This window comes from Homarus americanus, unplaced genomic scaffold, assembly GCF_018991925.1.
Source record: "Homarus americanus isolate GMGI-L3 unplaced genomic scaffold, GMGI_Hamer_2.0 scaffold8829, whole genome shotgun sequence".
In the NCBI taxonomy this organism is placed as follows: domain Eukaryota; kingdom Metazoa; phylum Arthropoda; class Malacostraca; order Decapoda; family Nephropidae; genus Homarus; species Homarus americanus.
This window is the reverse complement of record NW_024718825.1, coordinates 1-17,882: the sequence shown is the minus strand read 5'-3', so window position 1 is coordinate 17,882 and position 17,882 is coordinate 1. Positions and strand designations below refer to the sequence as shown.

General features: G+C 40.1%; 1 protein-coding gene across 1 annotated transcript; it reads left to right on the top strand.

Annotated features, from left to right (window-relative positions):
• Positions 1-15,203: 15,203 nt before the first annotated feature.
• On the top strand, positions 15,204-17,390 carry LOC121859830 (the record flags this gene model as incomplete). Its single annotated transcript, XM_042356794.1, has 3 exons — positions 15,204-15,292; positions 17,055-17,182; positions 17,271-17,390. Coding segments are annotated over exons 1-3 (315 nt in total), but the record flags the coding sequence as incomplete, so codon positions are not given.
• Positions 17,391-17,882: the final 492 nt, after the last annotated feature.

Genomic DNA, 17,882 nt, shown 5'->3' with positions numbered 1-17,882 from the left:
CGTGCATATTTCATAGTTTTTTGTGCATAACTATCAGGCCTAGTCATGATCCAATTGTTGTGTCATCTATGACCTCACCCCTTCCTACTGGGGACTGACGTGACTGTTCCCAGGTGACCTCACTAGGTACCTTCTTAACTGATAATCCGCCAACCGAAAGTTTGGGACTCTGACCATATTGTCATTGTTTTTCGTTTCCCAATTTAGGGTGAACCTGATTTCTCTGTGATCACTGTTACCTAGTTCTTCCCTACTGTGATATCTCTGACAATATTTTCTTTATTTGTTAATACTAGGTCTAATATATTGTCACCTCTAGTAGGTTCTGTAATTGGTTGTTTCAAAAATTGTCTGTACTGCGTCTAGGAAGTCTTCAGATTCATAGTCGCCTACAATGTTGTCCCAGTCAATATTTCTGAATTTGAAATCCCCCATAATGCATTGGTTGTTATATTTTGCTGCCCTACTCATTTCTTGCCATATGGGCTGAGCTGCTTCTTTGCCAAGACTTGGGGGCCTGTAAATCATTCCCATAATTAGTTTTCTCTTCCTTCCGTGATTTCTACCCACACAGACTCGGTTCCTATTTCACCCTTTATTGAATTATTAATACAACATTTTAATGTTTCCTTGACGAAGTGCGACCCTCCCCTTCCTACCTTCAGTGTCGCTTGTGAAAAGGGTTGCACCCTTCTATGTGTTACTCTGATAAAAATTGCACGCCAGATTCATCCAAGTTTCGGTGATTGCTATGACGTCTACATTCTCGGTACATACAACTGCTCTCAGCAAGTTTATTTTATTTCTAACGCTCCTACTGTTTGTATCGTATACATTAACCTACCCTTCCTGGTCCTGTTTACCCTTGTCTGAGCAACTAATTTTACTTCCCAGGACCTGCTTGTTTTTGACTCCACTTTCCCGACCTCTCTACTGGCGAAACCCCCCTTCCAGGTAACAAATTCACGCTCCGGGATGCAGACAACGTCTTTACCCCTCACAGACAAGTGTGCTCATAGCGACTGCTGAGTAGTCGTTGCCATAGAATCGTTGCCGGTTATCAATGAATGCCCAACCATTGTTTGCACAATGTTTTCAGTCGGCAATTTATAGCAATTGCCTGGACGGCCATTCGACCAACCCCTCTTCTAGTCAAGACACCACATGCTATCGGATCCCTCCTCTATCTCTAATCTTCCCCGCGCCTCCTATACCTCTTGAAAGTTCCTCACTCCTAACTTACCTATGTCGTTTCCTCCCACACTAAGACACACTACTGGAATGGTACCTCTGACAAAACCCTGTCTAACCTCTCAGCCATGCCTATCAGCCTCAGGAAACAACCTTAATTTCCCCATTTCCTACTCTCGCACAAAAGCCCTATCTACAAATCTCACCTGCTGTCCCCAACTACCACGACCTTGCAGTTGGCAGGGTTTGTATAACTGCCCTTTTCTCTCCTTGATCCATACCGTCTGCCTCTTATCTTCCTCCGCCAGCTTCCTGAGCACCTGGTAAGGGGTCCGGGCGAGTTGCTGCTGCCTCCAACTTATACTCCCTCATGCAAGCGGTGTTTAGCCACTGCACCTATTCTCTCCTCCTAAAATTCACTTCAATCCTCCCTTTATCCTTCCCCTGAACGTGCTTCCCCCCTGTCACTAGCATTTCATGTTCATGTTCATGTAACTGAATGTGATTGGTTAACGTGTGTTTGATCGTATATTTGTCGGTAAATACAATTTATGATGAATTAAATATAATACCCTTTCTCTTACTAGAGACCCTCACGAAACTTTAATCTTAAAAGTGTGAAATTATTATTAAACAAGAATCTCAGTCTAGGCAAGCCTTGTAATGCCAGATTTACCACATGTTACTCAGGTCCCAAGTTTGAGAAACTAGGCGTGAATTAAATATTTTTGTCAATCTAAGTCACAGGTGCTCAACGAACGAGCGTTGGTTCTCTTATTTTTTTACTTAGCATTTCACCCTTAAAAATCCAGGCAGTATTAAATGTGGTGTAGATCATTTAAGTGAAACAATCAGAACAATTGGTAATCCTGTTCCACCTGCACTGTCAACACTAAAACGCCTTGTTCATATAATTCACGTTTATTTGTTCAAGACCCAAGATTCTGTCATCAATAATTATGTTGTATGTTACTATGAAGCTCGGGATCGTAGATCAAATCTTGCGTGAACTGTTTTCAAACATATTGGAAGCATGTGACTATGATAATAATACGATACGATAATACTTTAATAACCTGTTACTATTGGAATCAGGAATAGTCAATGGGAAATAGTAAGAACTATGTGTATATCATATGATTAATGAAATCAAGTTATGCAGGCATTGCCATTACACATTTTCTGTTCATTGTGCATTAAAAATTAGTAATGCTAATATAGAGCATCTGGCATTTAGAGCATATGTCTCGTTTGGGGGATTTTGTAGGTCCTCTCGGAACATATAACAGTCAGGTTGAAAAAAGTTCTAACCAAACATAGAAGGAATATATATATATATATATATATATATATATATATATATATATATATATATATATATATATATATATATATATATATATATATATATATATATATTGTTACGAGTTGGGGATTTAGAATATAGTTATACGTCTACCCAGATCCCAACAGGTAACAAAAAAAACAAAGACAATCGGACTATAAAAGGGTAGACAAAGGATGCGAGTTTTCGTTGTATATAATAGAGTACCATAAATCCCTTAACAAAATATTCAGCTTATAAATTACCCTTAACCAAACTTAACCTAAACATTAACAGTATATACATATTAATACAACATAAACAATCTTGAAGCAAGTGGACGTGGGGGAGTTAATACAAAATACAAGTACTTAAGTGAGGAGCTGAGATGGCTGACGAGTAAGGCTGAGTATTGTAGAAGACGGTAGGTAGTCACTGCACGTAGGTTTAGAGGATAGATGATCCTGTGGTCACTTCCCAGAGCCAAGTGCTCTCTCCTCGAATTGGAGCTGACAAAGAAGACTTTGAGGAGGTGACGCAACAACCAGGATAGGAAGAAGGGAAACCTCGGAGTGGTAACTAAGACGAGTCATACTCGTGTCTCGTCCCTAGATGGCGTTGCTCGTGGTGCTGGGTAGGTAGATCAGGACAATAGATGGCGTGGTTCGTAGTGCTGGGTGGAGGGGTTCGTAACACACCCCCCCTCCAAAGACCTCCGTAGCGCGGCGCGAAGGAGGTGATCAACTGGTGCGTCTGGAGAGTAGCTGCTGCATTTCCACTGGAGCTCGGGATAAGGAGTCTGCAATCAGGTTGTCGACCCCCTTTATGTGCCGGACTTGTAGATTATAGGGCTGGGTGAGGAGAGCCCAGCGGAGGATTCGCTGGTTGGAGGTCTTGGTTTGGATGAACGTGAGTGGGTTATGGTCGGTGAAGACTAGGGTTGTTTGTGGGCAAGACTGGAGGTAACATTCAAACTTCTATATTGCCAACACCAGAGCCAAGGCCTCCTTCTCTATGGTCGAGTAGTTGGTCTGATGTTTTTTCAACTTGGCGGAGTAATATGCCACAGGGTGAAGAACATCAGTGGTTGGGTCGGGTTGTAGGAGCACAGCCCCCACTCAGACACCACTAGCGTCGATTTGTAGATGGAAGGGCGAGGTGTAGTCAGGGGGGTGGACTACAGGCTTGGAGGCAAGGAAGGCTTTGAGGCGGTGGAAAGACTGGTCGCACTTCTGGTTCCAGATGTAAGGAACCGCAGAACTGGTAAGGTCTGTGAGGGGTCCGGCCACGCTGGAGAAGTTACTGCAGAACCGACGGTAGTAGCCGCACATCCCCAGGAAGCGCATGAGTTCCTTCCTCGTTCTTGGAGTGGGGAAGGACAAGATGGCTCTAACGTTTGCGTCCTTGGGTCTCACCATACCATGCCCAACGATATGTCCCAAGTAAGTCACTGAGGCCCGGCCAAAAGCAGATTTAGCCAGGTTTATGGTGAATCCAGTCTCTTGCAGTCGTGCAAACAGTATCTCCAAACGCACCAGATGTTCGTCCCAGCTGTCCGACACCACCACCAGGTCATCCAGGTAGACGAACGTCCCACCTAGGTCCTGAATTAGCCCTCCCTGGAATGTGGCCGGAGCGATAGAAAAAAGCCAAACGCCATAACAAATGTTGAAAAAGACCAAACTAGGTTATAAATGCCGAGATTATTTTGCCCTGTCTGGCTGGGTCCCACTTGATAATATCCTTTCAATAAGTCCACCGTACTGATAAATTTAGCACAACCTATGCTGTCTAATATATCTTCAATCAAGGTAAGGGTAGGAGTCTGGAGACGAGTGACCTGGTTCACTTTACGTAATGTCAGTACAGAAACGAAAAGTGCCATCGGTTTTTGGAATGAGAAGGCAAGGTGAAGCCCAGGGGGAGGTACTAGGCTCAGCTAAGTTATGTTTTAACAAAAAATCTACCTCCTTTTTCATAATCTCTTTTTTTGTGGATTTAGTCGATAGGCTGATTGCCTAATGGGTTGTACATCATCCGAGATTAGCTTAATATCATGTTTAAGTATATTGCAAAACCCTGGGAGGTCTGATGTGACTTTAGGAAATGTTGATAATAACTTGGTGAGATCTTTTGCTTGAGATGGATTCAGAACAGAAAAATACTCATCCAAGTTGTTGAGTATGTGACTGTTAGTAGGGTTTTCAACAGGTAGAGGGAAATCTAAGTACTCCAATAGGTCTTTGTCATCTGTCTCGGCTCCGGCCTGACAAACCGTATGCAGCTCTGGTTGACTTATAGCCTCTGGGATGTCTTCCTCTGACTGCCTGGAATGGTAAAGTTTCATGAGATTAATGTGAACAAGTTGTGAATCTTTTCTGCGATCAGGGTATGTTCTATGGTTGAGAGGAGATGGTTTATGCATGTAATATAGGGACCAGTAGCTTGCTTTTGGGGAGAGCCTGGAATGGGTAGAAAAGAGTAACACTTTGTCACCTGGAAGAAAATGATCTTTTAACTAATTTAGGATTTGGGACTTCACCCATTTTTTTCTTGGTTTTTAAGTTTGACTGAGCAATGGTTCAGAACTTCCAGTTAATTTGTCCTTAAAGTGTCAATGTATTTTGGGAAACTGTTGCGAGCTTAATAGATGGAGTGTCAAACCACAGCTCCTTTACTATTTTAAGGGGTCCCCTAATTTGTCTCCCATATAGTAACTCGAACGGGGAGAAACCCAATGACTCCTGGGGACATTCCCTGATGGCAAAGAGTAACAAGTCTATGCTTTCATCCCATTCCTTTTGGTGTTCTATACAGTATTTTTTGAGCATTGATTTGAAAGTTTAATGGAACCGTCCCAAGCAACCTTGGGATTGTGGGTGGTAAGCCGAAGATGTACAATGGTCCACACTGAGGTCTTTCATCACCTGTTTGAAAAGATTGCTCGTAAAATTGGTGCCCTGATCGGATTGGATCTCTTTAGGAATGCCCACTGAAGTGAAAAGGTGCAAAAGATGTTTGATTACGTTTTTTGAAGTGATGCTTTAAGGGGAAAAACCTCAGGATAACGTGTACTGGTATCCATAACTGTGAGCAGGAATTGATTTCCCTTCTTAGTCTTTGGTAATGGGCCCACACAATCCACAACAATCTTTTCAAATGGTGTAGAAAATACTGGGATGGGCTTAATGGGAGCTGCTGGTATACTTTCATTTGGTTTTCCTACCATTTGACAAATATGACAAGATTTTAGGTACTTTGACACATCCTTCCTAAGTCCAGGCCAGTAATAGTGTTGGAGGAGCTTTTTATATGTTTTCAGGATTCCCAAATGTTCTGAAATACCATCATGGGCAAGGGCAATTAATGCTGGTCTGACTGAGGAGGGAATTACCACTTGATGTATTTCAGACCACGTGTCTAGATGGGTAAGCTCAGGGGGTCTATAGGCCCTTATCAAAACCCCTTCCTGATAATAAAAACAAGGAAGGGTGTTACCCTCAACTGCTGCATGATGAAGTTTAGTCAAGATGGATCAGATTGTTGGGCTTTAACGAGCTCCTCCTTACTAATGGTCTTATTGTACAGATCTTCTGTGGGTAGGAAGATATTAGAGGTGGTTTTAGACGAAGAGGGCCCATTTCGCACACTCTGTGACCGGGTGACAGCACAAGATGGGAAAAGATGAGGAATAGTTTCTTTAAGGTCAGTGGTGGAGTTGACAGGTAAAGGAGAGTCGACTGTCTTTATGTTAGGAACCACTAGATCTCCTACCAAGTCATTACCCAATAATAAATGAATGCCGCTCACAGGCATTCGATCTTTCCTAATGGCTATTTGCACTTCCCCAGTAATCAAGGGACATTGGAGGTGCACTTTAGCTAAGGGATAGGAAGAATGGGATGAGAGATCTGAAATTAGAACACTCATTAGTAAATGCAGTAGATATATCAGGAATGACGTTAAACAGGAGGATAGATTGTGCTGCGCCCGTATCACGTAGTATACGAATAGGGAAAGAACGAGACCCCTCTATGATTGAAATTTTTCCCTCATAGGTGAATGAAGAGAAGAGATCCTGATGGGGCCTTTCCACATTGGTGTTTGCTATTGGTTTGGATTTGGGATCCAGGGAACTACTTTTAGCAATTCGACACTTTGGGTGTTTACAAGTCTGGATCATATGGCCTGGGTTTTTACAGTAAGAACAAGTATACTTGGTTGCATCAGGGGGGGTAGGTGTGGGACCTTTCGACCTACCACTCACGCTCCCAAGGTTATCATCAGAGGAGGACCTAACATGTCGGGAAGTACCACGTTCTCAACTGCCCAGTGACTCCACCAGCAAGGCGTACGCATCAGCCAGCTCGGCAGCACGCCATAAATTAACCTCTCCATGCTCTTCCACATGCTTCAAGATGTGAAATGGTATCTTATCTTCACTCCTCCAGGACTGCAAATTTAACAAATCCTGAAATGTGGAGGTCTCCTGTAACCTCTAACCACTTCTTAAAAACTTCCTAGCACTGTGAGCAAACTCAACAAAGGTGTTGCCAGAAAAATGGATTTAGTTGGATTTTACTAGAAACTGCCGGTATCCATCTGGCGTGATAGCATAAGAGGTGAGGATATTCTTTTTTACGTTATCATAGTCATCAGTCTGGTCTGAAACAGTTTAAACTCTACGAGCCTTACCATATAATTTAGGAACTAACACGGACACCACTGGTCCTTTGGCATATTCTTGACTATTTCTCAAAAGTCCTAAATGACCCGTCCATATCGGATTCATCAAACCCGGGAACAAGGGAAGAAGCGGTAGCAGGGTTAAAAGCAGCTAGTTTCTCTCTTAATGCCACTTCTTTTGATCTAAACTCCGATGTTAAGGTGACTTCTATCTCTCTTACCTGTAGTTCTTTCAGTCTAACCTCCTGCTCCAACTTGGCCCGTTCCATCATTTCCTCATGCTCCAACTTTTGCTCCAACTTGGCCTGTTCCAACTTGGCCTGTTCCGACCTTTCTTCAGGCTCCAACTTGGCCTGCTGCTCCAACTTGGCCTGTTCCAACTCTAGTTCTTTCATTTTGATTTGGAACTCGAACCTTGCTCGTTCTAGTTCTAAGGCGTCTACTCTTTGTGTTTTTTCTTGAGGGCTAGCCAGACCTGAAGCAACTTCTGAGTGAGGAGGGGTGGTGGATAGTGGTTGAAGTTTCTTGGACATGGGCGTTAATCTGTCAACAGCGGATTCTTTTAAAACTTCACGTTGAACCAGCACTTCAATCACATGATTTTTTAACATTTCCTTAGTCAGTTGCTGTGAAAATGGGATATTATAATAGTTGGCTATTTCTTTCCATTCTTTCTTCAGGATATTAACACGTAATTTAGCTACGGAAGGATTTTCAATAAAATCCTGGAGATCAAAACCTGAGGTGGCCATTGTTAAGAAAAATAGGATAAATTAACTAATGGTCAAAAGATAAGATAAGTGGATAACCCTAGAAAATATCACGGCAGTGGATAACCAGAAAGTCCCGAAAACTAACCAAGTTATACCTAGGGAAATTACACTTATGATTATTGTTCTTCTGAGAAGATCCTTAGATAAGGATAAGAGACTTGAAAGAGGAAGGGCGTATTACGGCATTAATATAAAGATCCGGATTAACAACCCTGATAAACGGTATGATTGACCCTGAATGAGATAATGAGAAGAACAATAATTGAGGCTTTATAATTATGGGGTCCTGGTAGAGCGGGGCGTCCCAAGATATCACTTCACCGTAAACTAGTGACTATGGAACAGCCTACTCTGGAGTGAGGGTACGGCATTAAACAGATCCGGATTCTTCCCTACACTCGATAAGACTTACTACACGACTGCCACGTGTAATAACAGGTAAGCCTTATGACACTTGGAACCTAATATCCTACGGCTGTCACTCTTACTGTACGATAATACCAATATATGCACACACATATGAAGGAAACTTTAAACCACCGTAAAGCAATTATGAACAGAAGTGACTGGGAGGAATAATTAACACTGAGTAACAAGGGAGGAAGGAATATGGTACTTAAGGTCGGTCCTGTCACGGTCGCCATTTGTTACGAGTTGGGGATTTAGAATATAGTTATACGTCTACCCAGATCCCAACAGGTAACAACAATAAAAAAACAAAGACAATCGGACTATAAAAGGGTAGACAAAGGATGCGAGTTTTCGTTGTGTATAATAGAGTACCATAAATCCCTTAACAAAATATTCAGCTTATAAATTACCCTTAACCAAACTTAACCTAAACATTAACAGTATATACATATTAATACAACATAAACAATCTTGAAGCAAGTGGACGTGGGGGAGTTAATACAAAATACAAGTACTTAAGTGAGGAGCTGAGATGGCTGACGAGTAAGGCTGAGTATTGTAGAAGACGGTAGGTAGTCACTGTCCGTAGGTTTAGAGGATAGATGATCCTGTGGTCACTTCCCAGAGCCAAATCCTCTCTCCTCGAATTGGAGCTGACAAAGAAGACTTTGAGGAGGTGACGCAACAACCAGGATAGGAAGAAGGGAAACCTCGGAGTGGTAACTAAGACGAGTCATACTCGTGTCTCGTCCCTAGATGGCGTTGCTCGTGGTGCTGGGTAGGTAGATCAGGACAATAGATGGCGTGGTTCGTAGTGCTGGGTGGAGGGGTTCGTAACAATATATATATATATATATGTAATATTCAGAAATTTCAGAGTAATTTCGAATGCCCCGCCATTGGCAACACTGAGAGTTCAAGGTCGTGGGAGGGAAGAGAGCGCTTCCTGCTCATAGCGAGAGATGGTGGAACTAGGCCTATATGATATTAAATGTAATTTACCGAATTAATAATGATGCGATTCATGAAGTAAGGGACTATTATTGAATTTGAAATTATTATAGATCGCTTATCAGTCTGAATAATGTTACGGGTGTCCCAAGGAGTTATTTAGTTAGGCGGAAAATATGTCACGTAGGCCTAAGCTAACGCCTTGAGAGACGCGACGCGGGCCCTCCCTGAGTCACGGAGAAGCATTCAGACATACAAGACGTCCCTGCGCGTTCGTCACAGAAATAGTCACGTGGCCTAGTCACCTGTGCTGCGCTATTGCAGTATAACAAGTAAGTCTCATTCAATCTCAGACAGGGTTTAGATAGGGCAGTGGTAAAGTTAACAAGAGCTAACGGTGAGTTCATTTCAGGGTTTCCGTCAGAACCCACTTGACCGGAGTTGACCGGAGTTTGACTGCGAGAGATTGACTGCCGTTTGAGACTGCCGTTGATGATTGAGGGTGGCGATTGTCGCCATTGGACCGATCAGAGTAGGCCTGTCACTGTTTAGCGGGGTACCAAAGGATCTCTTTAGAGAATCTAGCCGTCTGGGTGCCCAGCTGACGTCGGGACGATCGTGGGTCAGCAACTCTCCTCTCCCTCGGCCCACAACACCACATGTCCCGAGCAGCTTAGTGAAACCCTCTTGCTAACGGGAAGCTAAAGCTTCTCTCAACTGTACAAGGTCTGATTGGCTCACTCCCTTCCGCTTTATGGACGCACTGGGAGTACACTGAGGCTATCTGAGTAAATTAATGGTCACACACTGAGACCGTGAGTCTAGGTCTCTAGGAGATACCTAGAGGAACATTTTCCCTCCCTTATTACGGGTGTAGTTTAATAGTTCCTAAATAATTTTGATAGTATTGTTTTTGAATGTTTGTGTCATTAAGTGGAACCAGAGTGATACTGTGATTTGATTCTTTTAATGCATCTAATTTTTCTTCATAATTCTGATCTCAGGTATAACCTTGTTCCCCAGAGTAGTGGTTAAGTTAGGTTAGGAAGTGTGCATCTGTTGGGGTGATATAATTTTGTTGAGTGCCCTTAAGGCCTATTCATTGTAGAGTATTTAATTTCTTATTTTTTAATACCATTTCCTAAGTGACTGATATTATTTTGTGAAAGCCCTTAAGGCCTGTTTCATGTGTGCAAGCAACATTTCTTAATACTTCAAATTTATTGTTGCCTGAGTTTCTAATAATCTCTATATCATGTATAACTTTTATTTCCCAGAGTAGTGTTTTAAGTTCAAGTTAAGAGGTGCGCACATTGGTGTACCATTATTTGATTGTGTTTGTAGTGTTGGAGGGAATATAAGTGTCTAAAGTTTACAGTGTGTCTCATTCATCCCAGTCACAGACGCTATCCTTCCACGGGTCACGGACAATTCATTTTGTTTAGTAGATTAAGTGTTCTCGTGCTGGTTCAGGATTTTTCTCAAAGGGGCGCTTCCACTGCCATTACCATCTATTAATTTTTAATAAACCCCAAGTCAAGTGAGAAATTAAAGTCCAGTAAATTCCGACCGGTTACACACATATATATATATATATATATATATATATATATATATATATATATATATATATATATATATATAATAAACACAGGTCAGTTGCAGACTTAATTTCATGACAGATTTGATAAAATTGAAACAAAAACTCAGGCTTTCAAAATATCAGTCACTGAGGAAATGGTAATAAAAAATAAGAAATTAAATACTCTACAATGAATAGGCCTTAAGGGCACTCAACAAAATTATATCACCCCAACAGATGCACACTTCCTAACCTAACTTAACCACTACTCTGGGGAACAAAGATTATACATGAGATCGGAATTATAAAGAAAATTAGATGCATTAAAGGAATTAAATCACAGTATCACTCTGGTTCCACTTAGTGACACAAACATTAAAAAAACAATAATATCAAAATCATTTAGGAACTATTACTACACACGTTAAGATAATATCAGTAACTGAAAAATGGTATTAACTACACACAAAAATATTGTCACTATTATTGAGATGTTACTGGGTCCACCAATACCCGTGAACCATGCTCTACCCAACTCAACATACACCCGTAATAAGGGAGACAAAATGTTCCTCTAGGTATCCCCTAGATTCCTGGTCTCAGTGTGTGACCATTTATTTACTCAGATAGCCTCAGTGTACTCTCAGTGCGTCCATGGGCGGGAAGAGAGAACGCCCGCAGGTGACCATGGCCAGTAGGTAATACTTCTAGCTGACAGAGGGCACGTGGTGTTGTGCACCCACGTGGTAAGAACTGATCACCCATTGCTGATGCTGGTCCCGTGTCGTTTTAGTTGTCGGGACCACTCGTTCACTCAAGAGATCCTTTGCTACCCCTCTAACCAGTGACAAGCCTACACTAATCATTCCAACGGCGACAATCGCCAATCCTCAATCATCAACGGCACTCTCAAACGGTAGTCATCACTCTCGCAGTCAAGTGGGTTCTGACGGAAACCCTGAAATTGACTCACTGTTAGCTCTTAATAACTTTATCACTGCCCTATCTAACCCCTATCTGAGATCGAATGAGACTTACTTGTTATACTGCTATAGCGCAACACAGGTGACTAGACCACGTGACTATTTCTGTGGACCTAAAAGCTTTCCTGCCACAACTTAACAACTTAGCCCCCTCGATCAAATTCACTGTGGAATTAGAGCAAGACTGTAAATTGCCATTCCTAGACTGTCTGATACACAGAATAGGTAACACTTTTAAGTTCAGTATTTATAGAAAACCAACTAATTTGTGTTCATACATTCATTAATATTCTGCCCACCATAATAAAGTCAAACAGTCAGTATTTTCAACAATGTTTTTACGTGCTTTGAGAATTTGCAGTCCGGAATTCATTGATGAGGAATACAAATATATATATAATATTGGCTCAAACCTTAAATACCCTAGATCTTTCATAGACAAATGCCTAAACATTACTAAGAAAACTTTTTATAGAACTGATCCCAAGCCCACCCATGACCATAAGAATATCTTAATATTACCATTTCACAAAAATTTCTCACACATTCCTTCACAACTAAAAACCTGGAACGTCAATGTGGCATTTAAAAACTCATGCACTGTTAAACAAATGTTAATCAAGAACTCCCCCAACAACACAATTGGTTGCATTTATAAAGTTCCTTGCAAGGAATGTAATATGTTTTACTTAGGCCAGACAGGTAAAGATCTTGCAACTAGAATTAAACAACACAAATACAGTGTTAGGACAGGCCAGGAATCCAATGCTCTGTTTGTTCATTTGAGGGATAACAAGCCTTGCATTGACTGGGATAATGCCTCCTCAATATTACCTTGTAATTCAATTGATAGTAGGAACATCATAGAATCTAGTCTTATTAAACATACCGAAGCATTCAACATGAATTTGAGTAATGGCATGTACAAACTGGACAATTTTGTAATTAAGAAGATTTGTAACCAGGTGAGAAGGTCGAGTCACCTTACCATCTTACCTGACCACCAACCGTTGTGTGCTATTTAAAGATTAGTAGGGTCATTACCTAATACCTGACCATTGTCGACCTGGTCTCACCCTCCTCTGTATATATACACCTTGGTTTGTATTTCTCTTTAGTCTGTACTCACCCCTGAAGATGTGAATTACACGAAAGCGCTTGGGAACTTCGTGTTTTCATCTTTCCTTGTGGTTATCAGCATATATATATATATATATCTATATATATATATATATATATATATATATATATATATATATATATATATATATATATATATATATATATATATATATATATATATATATATATATATATACAATCAACACCTCAACCCGCGTGCTTTATTGGGTTAATGAAATATATATGGATCCTCTTGTTTCGAAGCCGGATTTGGTAAAACGTTACTCTGACCACCTATGTGATACGGGTAGTCCCCATTAGCGGTTCACGGCGCCATAAGCTCGTTGAACAGGCTTTGTGTGAAATATCACAGAGTCTAGGACTGCTTTTAGTATTCTGGTGGTCCAGAGGTAGCGTTCCCCGGTCACTGTCATGGGCTTGTGGGCCGTGGGTTCGAGTCCTGGCGGGTTGAGGTGTTGATTGTATGTAGAAGTCCGCGTGCTTTATTGGGCTAATGAAATATATATGGATCCTCGTGTTTCGAAGCCGGATTTGGTAAGCGTTACTCTGACCACCTATGTGATACGGGTAGTCCCCATTAGAGGTTCACGGCGCCATCAGCTCGTTGAACAGGCTTTGTGTAAAATATAACAAAGTCTAGGACTGCTTTTAGTATCCTGGTGGTCCAGAGGTAGCATTCCCTGGTCAACAGTCGTGGGCTTGTGGGCCGTGGGTTCGAGTCCTGGTGGGTTGAGGTGTTGATTGTATGTAGAAGTCCGCGTGCTTTATTGGGCTAATGAAATATATATATATATATATATATATATATATATATATATATATATATATATATATATATATATATATATATATATATATATATATATATATATATATAAGAAAACCTAAACAAGCAAAAAGCTATAAGAAACCTTCAAGATAAGTTCGCTAAAATTATCCAGATAAAGGCAGACACAGAAAAAGAATCAGTGAAGATGGAGTTTACGTTAAAGTAACCCCAAAATAAAAACAATGCCCAGTTTATTGATGAACTCAAAGAAACTGTTGGAAGAAAAGTGAAAAATCTCAGAAAATGGACGAAAACCAGACGTCAGGAAGATCGACAAAGATGCAATGAGACTGGAGCAAAAATTAAAGTATTGGCTAATTGAGAAGTACGTAATGAAATGAGACAGAATTTGGAAAATGATCCGGAGGGAAAGAGGAAGTTGCTTTATGATCTGACAATGGGTTACAGATATACAGCAGTACATGACAGCCACAAAAATTATAATACAAACTGAAATATGTGAGTCTTTAATAACAAATTTAGAAGTGATTTAAATTACTTAAAACTACTTTCCGTGCCTCAATAGCGTCCTATCAAGTATAACACCATAATCGAAAACATTAATATTTCTTAGGTAGTTTCTGCTTAAGAGGATGTTAATCGTAATTCCTAATACCCATAAACTTACATGTATTGTTCCTGAAAGTACAGTGAATATATACTATACCGGTATAATATTACCGGTATCACAATAAAAGATTAATTAAAATATATTATAAAATAGATGAATATTTTTAATAGTTAATCCAGCATAACCAATTGATCAGTACAGGACACGAGACTGTCTAAAAACAAACATACAGATCCTTTGCTATGTAAAGTGACAAACCGATGAGTAATAGAAGATTCCCTTAGATTCCGTCATCCACATGATTGGATTCATACCGTCATGGTAATAATTGGTTTAATTCTTCAGCCAAGCATATGTTAAGGATCCCGTGTTGTTAATGAATACAGTCCTGCCATGTTCATTTCTGGAGTTGGCTTGTTGAGCTTCGTACTCCCGAATCCATTTCACCGAACCTGATAGAAATACTTGTATTATCTGTTGCCCTGCAATATTTACCTACCTATTTCTATCCCTTAGTGAACGGTTTGGTTTACTCACCCTGAGTAATGTGCACTACATTCTCTAAGACAGTGTAAGGCTCAATCTCACAAAAGTTTCAATTCCTCCACCGTTTTATTAATATTCAAGATGTATTTTTTTCTGTAGAAAAATTACCTAAAGTCGGTGTTGTAAGATATTACCATGAATTTTTTACTCCTTAACATACTTTTATATTAACGCTATTATATCCTTAACAAAATCTTACTTTTTGTTTGATGTTTCACAGTGGTAGACGGTAGAGATGACGACACCTTTGTTGATGGTACTGCTCCTTGCTGTTACGGTCGCCCAGCTGCCACTCCCGTATGGTAATAATAAGACTAACCACAATATTTGTTTTAAACTGTGTGTATACTGGAGGAAGGCCAGGCAAGGAGGACCGGGATGAAAGTTCTCTCACTCAAAGAGGAATTCATCTACGACTGGGTATTCACAGATTTTGCCGAGGCAACTAACATTTATGGTCACTTATCATTCATTTTATATATATATATATATATATATATATATATATATATATATATATATATATATATATATATATATATATATATATATATATATATATATATATATATATATATATATATATATATATATATATATATATATATATATATATATATATATATATATATATATATATATATATATATATATATGATTTTCTTGTCACTTCAAACGATATCACTTAATATCAAGGAAATAACACACGCACATTTTGATTTCATTAAGGGAGTTAACAAAATTTACCTCAGCACAAAGTTTGTTATTCTAACGCAACACAATTTGGGGAATCTGAGACTAGCTGGGTTAATGTATTATGAGAAAGTATGTCTTGCTTGGGTGTGGTTAAGTTCTGGGTTAGTAAGTTACAAGCCAAAAATATTATAAAAATAGTTACCACAGAAACTCTTACCTCGTTCGTTCACGTTAAGAAAAGGTCTGGTGCTGATTACAAGAATCCCCTTGGAAGAGTTGAAGTGATGTTTATGAATTCCTTCTTTCATTTGAGTAACAAATTTAATGACTCTTCCTGATAAATTATCATGTATTAAACATTCGATATTAATGTCAATATTTTACTAGTAATGATAACGTTAGGTATCTTGGTGTAAGTATTTGATAAACGATGAATTTCTTTAGAAAAGTGTAAAATGATAAGACTGGTAGATCATATTCATACAGCCTGGAATACTAACAATTAAATCTTCCTACACCTAATGAAGCTTTAGTTTTAGAACCCGTTAAAACGAAAATAATTACCATAAATAGAGCGAATCATTACCACATGCTCTCTCTCTCTCTCTCTCTCTCTCTCTCTCTCTCTCTCTCTCTCTCTCTATATATATATATATATATATATATATATATATATATATATATATATATATATATATATATATATGCTGATAACCATTACTACTGAGGCGAATTGGTCACTCTCACATTACTACTGAGTCGGGTAGGTCACTCATATTACTAATGAGGCGGGTAGGTTACTTACACATTACTACTGAGGTGGGTAGGTCACTCTCACATTACTACTGAGTCGGGTAGGTCACTCTCACATTACTACTGAGGCGAATTGGTCACTCTCATTACTGAGGGTAGTCTTCTACATTACTACTGAGGCGAATTGGTCACTCTCACATTACTACTGGAGGCGGTAGGTCACTCACATTATACTGAGTCGGGTAGGTCACTCACATTACTAATGAGGCGGGTAGGTTATCTCACACATTACTACTGAGGTGGGTAGGTCACTCTCACATTACTACTGAGGCGAATTGGTCACTCTCACATTACTACTGAGGTGGGTAGGTCACTCTCACATTACTACTGAGGCGAATTGGTCACTCTCACATTACTACTGAGGGAACTTCGTGTTTTCTTCTTTCCTTGTGGTTATCAGCATATACCTAGATCACGCACACCTACAGTGATTTACTTGCATGTATATATATATATATATATATATATATATATATATATATATATATATATATATATATATATATATATATATAATAATAATAATAGTAGTAGTAATAATAATTTTCACCTCAGGCAGATCAGAAACCAGAGCAGTAGTACCCCATAAATGGCTGGCAACCTTGTTAACGACAGCGTCCACTCCTCAGTGTTCAATGTTCTTCTTCACAGATGGCAAGACCTTCGGTATCACTGTCTTTACGGTAAGTGAGCTTGGCTATCATTATTTCCACTTTTTAAAAATTAAACGATTTAATGTATTTCAGCGTAAGAGATACGATATTATTGCAGGACTTCATGGATCAGTTCCGGGACCCTTGTGGTGTGGGGCTGTTCGAGGTGGCAGTGGACGGCCAGGACGCTAACGTGACGAAGGCGCAGCTCTCCCGGGTGGTCGACGAGGCTCGGCGGGTAGGTCACTCTCACATTACTACTGAGGTGGGTAGGTCACTTTCACATTACTACTGAGGCGGGTAGGTCACTCTCACATTACTACTGAGGTGGGTAGGTCACTCTCACATTACTTCTGAGGCGAATTGGTCAATCTCACATAACTACTGAGGCGGGTAGGTCACTCTCACATTACTACTGAGGTGGGTAGGTCACTCTCACATTACTACTGAGGCGAATTGGTCAATCTCACATTACTACTGAGGCGGGTAGGTCACTCTCACATTACTACTGGGAGGCGAATGGTCGCCTCACATTACTACGGAGGCGGGTAGGGTCACTCACATTAGTACTAAGTCAGGTAGGTCACTCACATTACTACTGAGGCAGGTAGGTCTCACATTACTACTGAGGCGGGTAGGTCACTCACCACATTACTACCAAGTCAGTAGGTCACTCTACATTACTACTATAGGTGGGTAGGTCACTCTCACATTACTACTGAGTCGGGTA